Source organism: Sciurus carolinensis, chromosome 12 (assembly GCF_902686445.1).
Source record: "Sciurus carolinensis chromosome 12, mSciCar1.2, whole genome shotgun sequence".
NCBI classification, from domain to species: domain Eukaryota; kingdom Metazoa; phylum Chordata; class Mammalia; order Rodentia; family Sciuridae; genus Sciurus; species Sciurus carolinensis.
Genome location: NC_062224.1, coordinates 18355303 through 18369589, shown reverse-complemented (window position 1 = coordinate 18369589; position 14287 = coordinate 18355303). Strand labels below are relative to the sequence as shown.

At 33.2% G+C, this 14287-nt stretch overlaps 1 protein-coding gene across 1 annotated transcript in view; it reads left to right on the top strand.

The window, feature by feature from the left end:
• Positions 1-641: 641 nt before the first annotated feature.
• Positions 642-14287, top strand: part of Upf2 (UPF2 regulator of nonsense mediated mRNA decay) — a 106723-nt gene continuing 93077 nt past the window's right edge. The window contains 10 exon segments of the mRNA XM_053743280.1: positions 642-755; positions 758-790; positions 792-949; positions 951-1010; positions 2666-2811; positions 2814-2932; positions 2934-3122; positions 3124-3243; positions 3245-3444; positions 13703-13863. Of these exon segments, the coding sequence (XP_053599255.1) occupies positions 642-755; positions 758-790; positions 792-949; positions 951-1010; positions 2666-2811; positions 2814-2932; positions 2934-3122; positions 3124-3243; positions 3245-3444; positions 13703-13863 (1300 nt within the window).

Below are 14287 nucleotides of genomic sequence, written 5' to 3'. Positions count from 1 at the left end.
AAATTTATGAGTTCTCTATATTCTCTATTTGTTCATTGATGTGTAGGAAGGCAAGTGCTTTGCTTTGCTAGCCTTGTCTAGTTTGATAACTTTGGTTTGAATATTATATGAAATAATGAACCAGTATTTCTTAAGGGTTTTTAAATGCTGGGATAAACTGATTCAAGAGCCTGAGTATGTAGCTCAGCATTAGAGTGCTTCCCTAGCATTTGGGAGATCCTGGGTTTGATTTTCTAGCACTGCAGGATGGGGGGAAAATATTAAAATGTTCTCAATACATGCTAAAGTATTTAAAATTAATTGAGACATTGTATTGTTTTGGAGTTGATAATGGTTGAATCTGGGTAATTGGTACACGAAAGTTCCTGATACTGTGCTGTCACTTCTATTTTGAATTTTTCCCTAATTAAAAAGTTTTAAAAATAATTGGAAATAGGCATAACTAATAATTATAGAATGTTAAGGAGACCAAGCTAATGTTTTTTATATCACAGAAATACGAGTCATTTTGCTTGCTATTATTAATCTCACAGTTACCAAGTTGCATTAATATGTTTTGTTTAAAAAATAACATCACTGAATAAAAGTCACTGAATTTGTAGTACTTACCGTCTACTCTTACAGATTGTCCGGGTCACATAATGCCAGCTGAGCGTAAAAAACTCAGCCCAGCAGTATGGAGAAAAAGAATCTTTATTAAACAACAAAGAAAAAGCTGCAGTGAAAGACGGCCAGTGAGCAGCAAGGAGAAACCATAAAGGACGATCTCAAGATCACTGCCAAGAAGGAGGGTCAGTAAAGGATTCCCTGAAGACAAAAAGAAGAAACTGGAAGAAGATAAGAGAAAAAAGGAAGACAAGGAACGAAAGAAAAAAGAATAGGAAAAGGTAAAGGCAGAGGAAGAGTTGAAGACAAAAGAGGAAGAGAGAAGAAGGAAACAGAAGAGGAAGAGAGAAAAAGCAAGAAGAGCAGCCAAAACGTCAGCAAGAAGAAGAAGCTGCTCAATTGAAGTAAGAAAATTTAATTATTGATGTGAAAGAATGACTTTATTTTGGAGGAAGAAAATGATTATTTGAAGTAAAACTGACTAGGTGCAGCTTCTGGAGGTTTGGGAGTATCTTAACTTGATCTCTTAGTTCTACTAAGTAGAGCCATGCTTTAAGTTCCTTTAATTATTTAAATAATAGTAGTTATTTTATGAGTATGTGGTAATCTGGGTTTTGTTTTTTTTGAAACTTTGCATGGAATATGATAATATTCTATTTTCAGTTACCCTTTTCACCAAGTTTTTTCGTATCTGTATTTTCATGAAATTTAGGGTGGAAGGCAATAGTAGTGACCACCTCACAATATTTCCAACCTTGTTCTTGAGAGTTTCGTATTATTTTAATTTTCTTTTTAAAAATAATTATTTCATATTCAGTTTTATAATAACATTTTCTCCCTTTCTGCTCCCTTCAAAGGACTTTAAAAAAACAAAACCCTACTTTTTTATTTAGGAAAATTTCAAGTATGTTGGAACAGAATGGTATAATGAACTAGCTCTTCTTTTCCCCCCTCTCTACCCACGGAATATTTTCAAGCATCATGTTATTTTAATTATGAGTTCATTCACTTCTGTTAAAGGGTTTTTACGGATAGATTTGGTTCTTCCAAATTTTTAAAATCATGCCTGAATTTTTAGCAAGTACTTTCTTAAAGTTTCATCAATGCTCAGTATGGAAAAAAGTATCAAGTATTTCAGAACAGTTTTTTTGTGCTAGGGTAGAGCACCTGCCCTAGCTTTTGAGAAGCTCTGGACTTCAATCCTTACTCCCTCCAAAAAAAAAAAATTTTTTTTTTTAATTTTTTTCTCAAAACATTTTCTATAAATTTTCTTATAATGCTAATTTCCCCCCCCCCATATTGGGACTCAAACATAGAACCTTATGCATTCCAGGCAAGCATTTCTTTTTTCTTTTTTTTTTTTGGTACCAGGGATTGAACCGAGGGGTACTTAACCCTGAGTCACATCCCAGCCCTTTTTAATATTTATTTAGAGACAAGATCTTGCTGAGTTACTTGAGGGCCTTGCCAAGTTGCTGAGGTTGTCTTTGAACTCAAATCTTCCTGCTCAGCCTCCTGAGCCACTGGGATTGCAGGCATGCGCCACCACAACCTGGTCCAGGCAAGCACTCTTGTTTCTGGGCTGCATGTTTAGCCTTTTAATGACTATTAGTGAACATTTTTGTCTGTTTACCAACTGCTTTTGTTTGTTCACATCTTACATCCTTCATAACATACTTTATTTTTCATGGCAGCAGAACAATTTTTATTTGTTTTTCATTTTTGTTTTTTTCCTGTGCTGGAGATTGAACCCTTAGGACCTGTGCATACTAGTAAGCACTCCACCACATCCATGTTTTTAAATTTGATCTAGTTGTTCCACAATCCTCCACTCTACTCACATGTGGTATTAATCAATATATTGAGCTCTCATTGTTTTCAATAAGTCAGTAATAAAAATGTCTTCAAAAGTAATGAAAAGGCAATTTTGTTTTTTCCTTTTGGATTCTGATATACTTACATGATTATTTTTTCAATGGCACTTACTCTTATAGGATGGATTTATCAATGATGCTTTGATATGTAAAGAGCATTTACTTATGTTTTTGTTTTTATTTAGAGAAAAAGAAGAATCCCTTCAGCTTCATCAGGAGGCTTGGGAAAGGCATCAGTTAGAAAGGAACTCCGTAGCAAAAACCAAATGCTCCAGACAACAGGCCAGAGGAAATTTCTTTAGCCGCCTAGACTCAAGCTTGAAGAAAAATACTGCTTTGTCAAGAAACTAAAAACTATTACAGAACAACAGAGAGACTCCTTGTCCCATGATTTTAATGGCCTAAATTTAAGCAAATACATTGCGGAAGCTGTAGCTTCCATTGTGGAAGCCAAAACTAAAAATCTCGGATGTGAACTGTGCTGTGCACTTGTGCTCCCTCTTTCACCAGCGCTATGCCGACTTTGCCCCTTCGCTTCTTCAGGTCTGGAAAAAACACTTCGAGGCAAGGAAGGAGGAGAAACACCTAACATTACCAAACCTCAGAACTGATTTGCGTTTCATTGCAGAATTGACAATAGTTGGGGATTTTCACTGACAAGGAAGGTCTTTCCTTAATCTATGAACAGCTAAAAAATATTATTAATGCTGATCGAGAGTCCCACACTCATGTTTCTGTGGTGATTAGTTTCTGTCGCCATTGGTGGAGATGATATTGCTGGACTTGTACCAAGGAGAGTAAAGAGTGCTGCAGAGAAGTTTAGTTTGAATTTTCCTCCTAGTGAGATAATTAGTCCAGAGAAACAACAGCCTTTCCAGAATCTTTTAAAAGAGTCTTTACGTCTTTGACCAAACACCTGAAAAAGGGACCACAGGGAGCTCCAGAATACTGAGAGACAAAACAGGTGATTTTCCAATGTTTCTCAGAATTGAGAATTTATTTTGGAGCTCATACTTAAAATGTTTAAAGTCTTCATGCCACTGAAAGAACTTATGGAAAAGGGCTCCTTACAGGTGATTTTTTACATTCAGGGAAATTTCAAAGTATAGTAGTCTAAATACTCATGTTTAAATATGAATTGACAGATTTTGTTTATATTTTAAAATCAGTCTGCAAGTAGGTGGTAATTTTTGCTTTGTGGATCTGTTTTCTTCCTGCAGTTTTAAAGTCTTCTTAATATTGAGGAGTAAATTTTTTTTCTGTCACTTTAACTTCCCAGTTACTATTTTCTGTATGTTTCTATGTTCTCTCTCTATAACAGGTTTGCTTTCATTGTTTTATACTTTTAAGTTGTTAATGTCACTGCTGCTACTTGCTCTCTTTAAGAAAATGAGTCATTCATTAGCAGTGGTATTCAGATCAGAATTTGAGAAATATGCATAAAATTTTTACCTGTGAAAAATTTTTTGCAAAACTGTAAAATGCATTTATGGAGCCTTTTCCTGGGGGCATCCATTTGAAATTCTAAAGGAATAATGTGCTGTGGCTGTGGTAAATTGATGAAAAGACCTGAAGGAGGGGCTGAATTTGATTTTCACAAGATATAGTAGACTCAGTTGAATGTGCATGGAAATGTGTTGTATCAACAAGCTAGAGGTTGATACAGTTTGTGGACATTGAGTCAATTTTATAAAGGGTGGATTTGGAGGAGGGCTGAGGGGGTGCAGAAAGGAGGTAACAGCAATATCTTTTAGCTGAATACTTTATAACTACTTAAATTGCATCCTTGTGAATCTGGAATTACTATTGATCAGAAGTTTAGTATGGTGGGAGAGGAGTACCTTTTTCTGTTCCCGAAAGCATGCCAGTAATTACCTCTAGAAGATGATTGACTTAACCAAAAGAGAAGACAAGTAACTATATCCTAGTAGTAGTATAGTTAGGACAGGTTCATTTAGGTGCAGAAACTATGTGGTGAAAGCTCCTGGTCAGATGTCACTCAGGTGAGAATTTAAGATAATGTTATCTATGATTCTTTAAAAAAAAAAAAAAAAAAAAGGCCAGGTGTGTGGTGATAGATGCTTGTAGTCCCAGCTACTCATGAGGCTGAGAGGTTCACTTGAACACATAAGTTTGAGGACAGCTTGGGCAACATAGCAAGACCCCCCCCAACTCAAAAAAAAAAAAAAAAAAAAAAAAGAATTGCTGTCCTTGACTTATATTTTTGAATTTTAATAGTTCTCACATATTTGAGGTTTCTTAATTGTGATTTCCAAAATTATCATTTTCATAGTCCTTTCCCATACTTTCTACCTAATATTTCATAACTGACTGACTTTGTCAGTATGCTAATGATGAGTTTATTGGCTACTTTGAGGGTGTTTGTATATTTCTGGTCTTACAGAATCTTAGTAGAGAAAATGTACAGTGATTTAATCCAGTCCCCTCTCCAATTCAGAAATCTGTTTTACAGATTCATAACGATCTTATCTAATATTGATATTCTAATACCTCCCAAAGGAGCTCAGTGTTCTCTGAGCCATTCCAATGTTGAACACATCTATTTGCTATGAATTCTTTGTTATATCAAGCTGAAATTTAACTCCCCATAAAATGATTCATTTTAATTTAGTTTTTTTTTTCTGGTACAGTTGAATAAAGCTACTTAAAGTGGGAGTCATGAACTTTTTACTTGTTCACGATGAATTGTGTAGATACTGAGTCAATATTTAGAAGTATTAAAGCAATTTTCCATTGCCATGATATTCTTTCTGTATTTTATGAAAATATCTGTATGACTAGGGGAAAATTAGTTCTTTACCACAGATGTGTGAGAAGCACTGGTATGGGACATGTAACTTTATCTCAGATATTTGTAGACCACCAACATGTTTTCCTGTTTTCCATATTAAATACCTCATTTCTTCAGTTTGTTCCATGAGTTCCAGGTACTTCACTATCCTTAGGACATTTAAAAAAAATTTTTTTTTTGTAGTTGTAGATGGGCAAAATGCCTTTATTTTATTTATTTTTTTATGTGGTGCTAAGGATCGAACCCAGTGCCTCACACATGCTAGGCAAGCGCTTTACCACTGAGTCACAACTCCAACCTGAGGACATTTGTTTATGATGCATTCTTTTCTGTGACCTATATTGCTTTAACTTTTGTAATTCCCTTCTCATTCTTTTTGACTTTTCAGTAGGCTTATTTTCACTAAAGCCAGATCTCTCAAATGAACTGCTCTCAAGCTAGTTCTTCATCTTGAACTAATAATTTTTAACCTGAAGGTATGTACTTACTTATGCCTTTAAACTTTAAAATATGCTTTTGGCATACTATTTTAACCTGATAATTTTGAATATGTGTGAATATGTGTAAGTACCTAGATAATATATTGAGAACCTATCTGCTGATCTTAAGCTTTGACAGCATATCTTCTACTCATTTATTATTCAAATTGTTGATAAACAATTTTGTGGCTTCTTTTAATCTTAATCATCATTGAAAATATTTGGCAAATGGCTTCATAAATCACTCATGACATAGGATACCTTCAAGTCCAAGCAGCTTCTATAGTGAAGGATGCAGATATCTGACTGAGTTAAAAAGACCTGAGGAATGGATTAAAGCATAATCCTGCTTAACTTAATGTCACTTTCTAAAGATTGTCCTTTCCAGCCAGGTGAGGTGGCATACCTTTTGTAATCTCAGCTACTTGGGAGGCTCAGGCAGGAGGAGTGCAAGTTCAAGGCCAGCATGGACAATTAGTGAGAACCTGTCTCAAAACAAAGAAAGAACTGGGGATGTAGCTCAGTGATAGAGGGTCCTTGGGTTCCTTTTTCAGGAGTAGGGAAAAAATAGTTTCTTCTCATTCATTATCCAGTAGGAGTTTTCATGGGATTAAGTCACTGGCAGTAGTTTCTCCCAGTAAGGTTTCCTTTAGGTATGATAATACTGAAAACTAAGTACGAAGCTAGCTCATATTTAAGTCTTATATGTAGTTAAATTTCTTTAAGCCTTATTCATTATCTTTAGAAACAGAGTCAAATGTGGAATTATTTTCAGTATTATAAGTACTCTTGACCATTTTAATGTTACTTGGGAGATAGCAGTATTAGAGATTGTGAAGTCATGATGCAGTAAAGTTTGTACTTAAAAATTCAGTTTGTTGTTTTTTTTTTTGGTCTGGGGAATTGAACCCAGGGGCACTTAACCACTTAGCCACATCCCCATGCCCCTTTTTAATATTTTATTTAGAGACAGGGTCTCACTGAGTTGCTTAGGGCCTTGGTAAATTGCTGAGGCTGGCTTGAACTCCTGATGCTCCTGCCTCAACTTTCAAGCTGCTGGGATTACAGGCGTGGGCACTGTGCCCGGCTTCAACCAGTTTTTAAATAGACAAGTAAAATCTCTGGTCCTTTCTAAAGACATCAGAGTGAATGAACAGAAGAAGTGATTAAATGAGGTCATATTGGGCCTTCTAACTTATCTGGCCCTATTTCATAGGTAATTAGGTAACTGGGTACTATTTCTAAGTACCTGAGGAATTTGCAGTTTAAGTAAACAATCCAGTTGACCTTAGGGTTGGGTGAATTCTAATAAATTTGAATCAATAAATGTTTTATAAACATTTTGATTAAGTGATCTGGGAGTTACAATGAATATTCATATATTTAAAATTAGTAATTGCCAATTGTAATAACTTTACTTTGTTGATAAGGTTTGCTTTCTGTTATGTTCAGTGCTCTTTGAAATGCTTTGTAATTTGATAATAGAGGTCTTATAATTAGTATTTTTTGGCAATTAGTAGAAGTTGGTTGAAGAAATGATTTAGTTTTTACTGAATATAACTTAATGTTGTGTAACATTGTTTCTTTCAGCTTAGTGAAATCTTGCATACAGCTATTAAGAATTCTTGAATAATACTGAAGTATCTTATTTCCTTTTTCTCCCTACTTGATGGAAGTAGTAGCAAGTATATATTACTACATTCTTGATTACATCTCAGTCCAATGGCAGTGACCAATTTGATTTTTTTGTTTTTGGTAGTGGGGATTGAACACAGGAATGTTCCACCACTGAGCTATATCCCCAACCCTTTTTATTTTTTATTTTTCAGACAGGGTCTCTTTAAGTTGCCCAGACTCACCTCAAACTTTTGATCCTCCTGTCCCCAGCCTCCTAAGTTGCTGCGTTCACACGCGTGCTCTCCATACCTAGCTTGATTTTAAGTTTAGTTTAAAAAAAAAAAAGGTATAATGCAGACTTTTCTCTCTTCCTCATTGTATAAAATCAGACAAGTTTGTTTCGTTCAGGCAAATTATTATTCATTCAGGCAATTCATTAATTGACTAACTTTGAAATATGTTGACTAAAGTTAAATAGTGCTTTTCCTTTTCTTTCAAGTGACTCGTATCTGTCCTTAGAGGTAGATTGTTTGATCAATTGGTAGTATTTAAGCGTTAATAAGGTGTGACCTCACTGTAGTTTAGACTTAAAGAAGCTCTAAAAATGTACGAGCTCTAAACTTGTTACCTCCTTCTTGATCTTCTAATTTTGCTTAAATAATTTTTGACATAGTAGCTGTTTAATAAATACTTAATGGGTACAATTAGGCATTACTATATATTTATGCATCTTTTCAAAAGATAATACATCCATAATCAAATTAACTCTAACACGAGACCAGAAGAAAATTTAAGGTAATTCCAGAGCAAATTTTTATGACAATTTGACAGAATACAAGAGGAGATAAAAGGTAACACCCAGTAGTTTTTCTTGAATCTCTTTCATGATTCGTGTTTTCAAGATTTTGGCCATGTGTTCAATATTATTTGTATGATGACAGAAGGGCAAAGTTAAAAGAGATGTTCTGTATCTTGCTGAGATTTTTTTTTTCTTTATTAATTTGGATAATGAAGATCAAAATAATACTTGGCATTGAAAAATCTTGCTTTTTTTTACAGTGTGCTTTGGCAGGGTTTTTTTTTTTCCCTCTTCTGAAAACACCATTTTACATTGCTGTAATGCTTTATCTGTATGATCTTAATTGATCTTCGTATTACTCCCAAAAGAAATACTTACATTTTGAAGGTGATAGATTTAGGAATTTAAGGACTTCCCCAGTGTAGCAAGATCAGGTTTTTTTGCTTCAGTGCTGTACTTTCTGCAGTTATATTGTGCCCATCATTAACTGTATTTAATATTCTTTTAAATAGTCTTGAGTGTTAGCCTCTTTGTACTTATCAAGTATATGCGAATGAGGGACCCAAAAGAGACTATAAATAAGCACCCTGAGCTGGTTAGGCTTACCTTTGATATATGCATTTGGAGAGACATAATTTCAGCATATAGTATGAAGTGGAGAATTTAGCTTGAAGGTCAGCCTAGTCCAATGTTTAGTAGCATGGATCTGGAGCCAGACTGCTTAGGTTCACATCTTAGACCTGTCTTTTACTCATCATTCTGTAATCTATGGCAAGTTACCTAATGTTTCTGTGCTTCAATATTCGAATCTGTAAAATGGGGATAACAGTAGTACTCTACCTCTGAGAGAGATGTGAATTATGTAATGAATTCTTAAGTATTAAAGCACTTAACAGGGCTGGAGGAGATAGCTCAGCTGGTACAGTGCTTGCCCCTCGCAAGCACAAGGCCCTGAGTTCGATCCCCAAGTACTGCAAAAAAAAAAAAAAAAAGGCACTTAACAGTATCTGGCACGTGGTAAGTGTTCAGTAAATGTTAGCTGTTATATTTTCTGCTTAATCTTTCTGAAAAACTTCTTTTAAATATATTTTTTAGTTGTAGGAGGATATAATACCTTTTATTTATTTATCTCTCTTTTTTTTTTTAAATTTGGTGCTGAGGATTGAACCCAGGGCCTCACATGTGCTAGGCAAGCACTCTACCATTGAGACACAACCCCAGCCCTGAAAAACTTTTGATTTGAGAATTTGAACATTAAACTTTTATTAAATCTTAACAGCCTTTTTAAAAAAAATTCAGTTTTTCAAGAAAATCCAAAGCAACAAGGTAATCTATACAAAATTTAAAACTAACAAAAAAATGAAAAAAAGTCTCTTAATAAAAGGCATTAATAGTTTCTGGTTTATGAGCTATAATGCTTAATTAAAGAATGGACTATTTGATATTTCAACCGTGTTACAACATTAATAAATATAAAAATATAAAAAGCACTTCACAAACCTAAGATTGATATATTACATGCTTTCAGGTAGTGATGGCTCATATAAGTTGGGTAAAGGTGACCATCTATTTTTGTATTTTTATTATAATGAGTAAGATTTAAAATGATTTTTTTTATTGTTTGCTTTTCACATCTGTAAGGGGATACCAGTACCTCCTTATTGTGTAATAACATGAGAGGGAATGAATGAGTTCATAAATATTTAATAGTGATATTAATTTAGTTAACCCCTATCATGACAGGGATTGGCATACTGTGGCTGGTGGGCCAGCTTAGTCACATTAGTAATTTTTGTACCTTTTTAAATGGTTGCGGGCTGGTTCTGTAGCTTAGTGGTAGCATATGTGATGCACTGGGTCAATCCTCAGCACCACATAAAAAATAAATAAATAAAATAAAGGCATTGTGTCCATTTACAACTAAAAAAATTTTTAAAGAAATATAATGTTCAAAAATATAAAAGAATATTTTGTGAACATGAAAATTACCTGAAATTCACATTTCAGTGTTCATAATTAAAGTTGTAATATAGTCCTACTCATTTGTTCACATATTGTTAGTGGCTGCTTTTGGCTATCATAGTAGGATTGAGTAGTTTCTGCAGTGACTGGTCTGTAAAACCTAACATATTTACTCCTGGACTAAAATATTTACTGTCTGTTTATAGATAAGATTTGCTGACCTCTGATCTGTGACATTTTCAAAAGAATGATTTCCGTTCAACTTTATGTAAAGATATTTCTAAACAGATGGTAATTAAAATGATTCATGACGAATTATTTTTAACTTGCTTATATTTTCAGTGTTATATTCCCATGGAAATTTTGATGAGAGCTGGTGGTTGTAGCCTAGTGTTAGAGCATTTGCCTAGCATGCCTGAGGCCACAGGTTTAATCCCCAGCACTACAAAGAAAATCGTTACTTTTCTCTTTTCCCGTTCTTTTAAAAATAACACTAATATAGGTACTCTTTGTTCAAATGTTGTGTGAAGTTTAGTTCCTTCACAGAGGAGCTTTCTTTTCTTTTTCTTCCTTTTTTTTTCTTTTGGCAATGTTGGGGATTGATCCCAGGGCCTTGTGCCCCCCCCTCACAGGGGTTTTCTAAAACGTTAGTATAGCTGAAAATATTTTCAGTTTTATAAGTTACAAAAAATTGACATATACATACGTACCTAAATTATAAATGTTTCATTTTAATTTCATTAGAATTTCTTTTTATTCTTTTTTTTTTTTCCTGAGTGATTCTAGGATTTTTGAACGTTTTTAAAACAGGCACTATGATAGATTGTTTTCTCTATTTTTTTTTTTTTTTTTTTTGCTATGCTAGGGCTTTGAACCCAGGGCCTTGTGCTTGCGAGGAAGAACTTCACAAAGGAGCTAGATTCCCAGCCCCTGTTCTCTACTTAAGTCTTATATTTAGTCACATTACATGCTACGGATTTAGTCAGATATATATGAAATGGTCAAGGAAAACACAAATAAAAGTTGCTATAAACTTTTTTGCTATAAACTCCTCATTTATAGCAGTTGTATCCTGTCCTACTTACTAAGTACTCTGTGTAAGATAGGTTAGAAGACAAACCAACCAAATGTAAACTTTTTCCTTGAGAACTATCTTAATGACTAATAACCTGAGTACCTTCTGTTTAGGTAGTTAGATAAGTTCGTGCTACTAAAGAATTTGATCAGTTGATAAGTGGGGAGGACATGGTGTATCTTTGAAGCTTTTAAGTTTTATTTTGATACCAGTAAACTGAAAAGAAACTGTAACTAGACACAATCATTATTGAATTAAATCACTTTTACATGACCAAGTACCGAGTACCAGGCAAATATTTGAATGCACAGTTGATCCTGGAGTAGGACTGTTCTTTTTCTATCTTAGTAGTCATCACTTGATACTGCATATATGTCAGAAATTCTTAGTATTGTTTATCTTAACCAATTGTGTATATTTTAGATGAACAGAATGTCAGAACTTATTAGATAAATGATTTTTCAGGTTATGTTATTCTGGGATATTTCCAATTAATGTCGTATCTTTAATTGTCATTAGAGGTTTTGAAATCTCTTAGAATCATTATCCCTTCCACAATAATTGCTTCAAAAAGAACTCTTCAATTTTTATCAGTTAACACTTTTTCTAGTAATACATTGCAAACATTTCAAAGTAGCTTATTTTTGAACATCACTTATTTAATGGCTTAAGAAAAAAAACAACTTCCAAAATGATCTGTGTTAGAATTTCTAACTGGGCTCAGTGGTGTATACCTCTAATCCCAGGAGCTCAGGAGGCTGAGACAGGAGGATCACAAGTTCAAAGACAGCCTCAGTAATTTAGCAAGGCCCTCAGCACTTAGTTAGACCCTGTGTCAAAATTAAAATAAATAAATAAAAAGGGTGTGGGATGTGGCTGGTGGTTAAGTGTCCCTGGTATCAATCAATCAATCAATCATATAAAGTCTCTAACAAGTCCATTTGTAGTAATGTTAGTGGTTTCTTTATTGGTTTTTTTAAGTTTTAAAATTCATTCGTAAACTTATTAAATGAAGCTTGCTTTTGCCTATAATACCAGTGTGAAATAAGAGAGGACAAAATTGTTTTCTAATAATTTTAGAGTTTTTAGAGAAACACTGAATTATCATTGTTAAACTATTTGACATTTTGCTAATATATTGGTAGAATGATGTTGTCTAATATATATCTAAATCATAAGAAAGTGAAATTTAACAATTCTAATTTTAGACCCTGAAGAGCCAGATTTGAAAAAGGAATTATTGAAGTTAATGACATGCTCGTAATAGGAACTGGTTTCCTCATGTAGAAAATGTATTTGGATTGTTACAGAATTTCAACAAAAGATTTTGTGGGTGAAAATAGGTTAACGCAGGAAAGTTTGGAATTGTTCCAGATAAGCAGGGAAGAATAAGTGTAGGCACAATTATTCTACTTTATTTTCTATTACTTTTAAGAGGATAGTATCTCAAAAAAACAAAGCTAAAAACTTATTTTCTTCATGGTTTATAAGAAAAATGACAAGTAATGAAAAAACATCTGAGTATTACTTTTGAAAATGACAATTTATAATTTATGATTGACTTTAAAACCTGTGTTGTATTACATTGTGATTTATAAATTTCAAATGTTATACCACCATGTAAATATTTAATATAGAAAAAAATTGGATCCTCCTGTATAAGTTTCAATTATTTATATTGATATGGTGGGAATTTTGACTTTTTAAAAAATTTTGGTATTTTCCAGTAGTTTTGCATTTGTAATCATAGGTGACCTATTGCTATACTGTTGTAAAGTGAAAGAGTAATTGTATCTTCTAGTCTCTTCAAGATGGCCTGGACTTGGGTAAGTGGGTTGTTGCTCAGTTAATATTTGTGAAATGGATAAATACCCAGTACTTGTACTGTATATTGAGAATTGAATATATGAGTGATGTGGGCTTCTCAAGATATACTCTTGATTCATACCATTATAGAGGTTTAACTGATTCTGGTTTTGAACCTATTTAGAACTATCGTTTTTGTAATCTGACTTTTGGCTAACTGTATAAGTATGGCATAACAATATGAAATTATTTTATAGTATATTATTAAACATGATATTTATGCATAAAATAATTGGAGATTTAAGGAAAACTGATTCCATAACTTGTTGTTTTGAAAACTAATTTGTTAATTGCATTAAATTAAATATTTTTTGGTTAACTGTCACAGAGGAGTATAGATGTAACAAAATACTCAATGTTTTATTTAGTAGTATATGGTTAAATATTAATGGTATTTTGAATACATCATTTTTTGAGGGAATTTAATTGTTTAGGTCATTTGTGTATTTTAATTTTAAGATATATCTAGGAATATAATAAAATTATGTTAGCAAAGAAGGTTGTACTAAATTTGTATGAGAAGATCAGATTTTTATGGAACTTTTTCCATATAACAACACATAAAATATGTGCTTTGATGAGTTTATCAGATTATTCATCATTTATTTATAGGCGTATTCTACATTCTAAAGGGGAGCTAAGTGAAGATAGACATAAACAGTATGAAGAATTTGCTATGTCTTATCAGAAACTGCTGGCAAATTCTCAATCCTTAGCAGATCTTTTGGATGAAAATATGCCAGATCTTCCTCAGGACAAACCAACACCAGAAGGTAAGGTATCCTTATAAGTACTATCACTTATCTTTAGGCTTGACAAATATATATAATTGAAATTTTAAGTTTAAAAATGGCTTCAAAATGTTTCAGATGAAGAAAAGGTATCAAGATCTAATAAATAACCTTGAAAAACTATCCGAACTGCATCCTTGAGTAGAAAAGACTCTATACCTAGAGAGTCTTAATAATTATTAAGTCATTATAGTGAGTTCCTTTAGGTTCTTTTGTAATAGATATCCTCAGATTATATCCAACAGGAACCTGTCTTATGCCATACTTGGGATTATAGAAATTTACTTATTAAGGTAATGAGAAGGTGAACTGGATATTGGGATCTTAATATTTCTCTATCTTTGTTTTTGATTTATTTGTTTTGAATGATATCTTAATGTGTTATTTAGAACTAAAGCTTACTTTG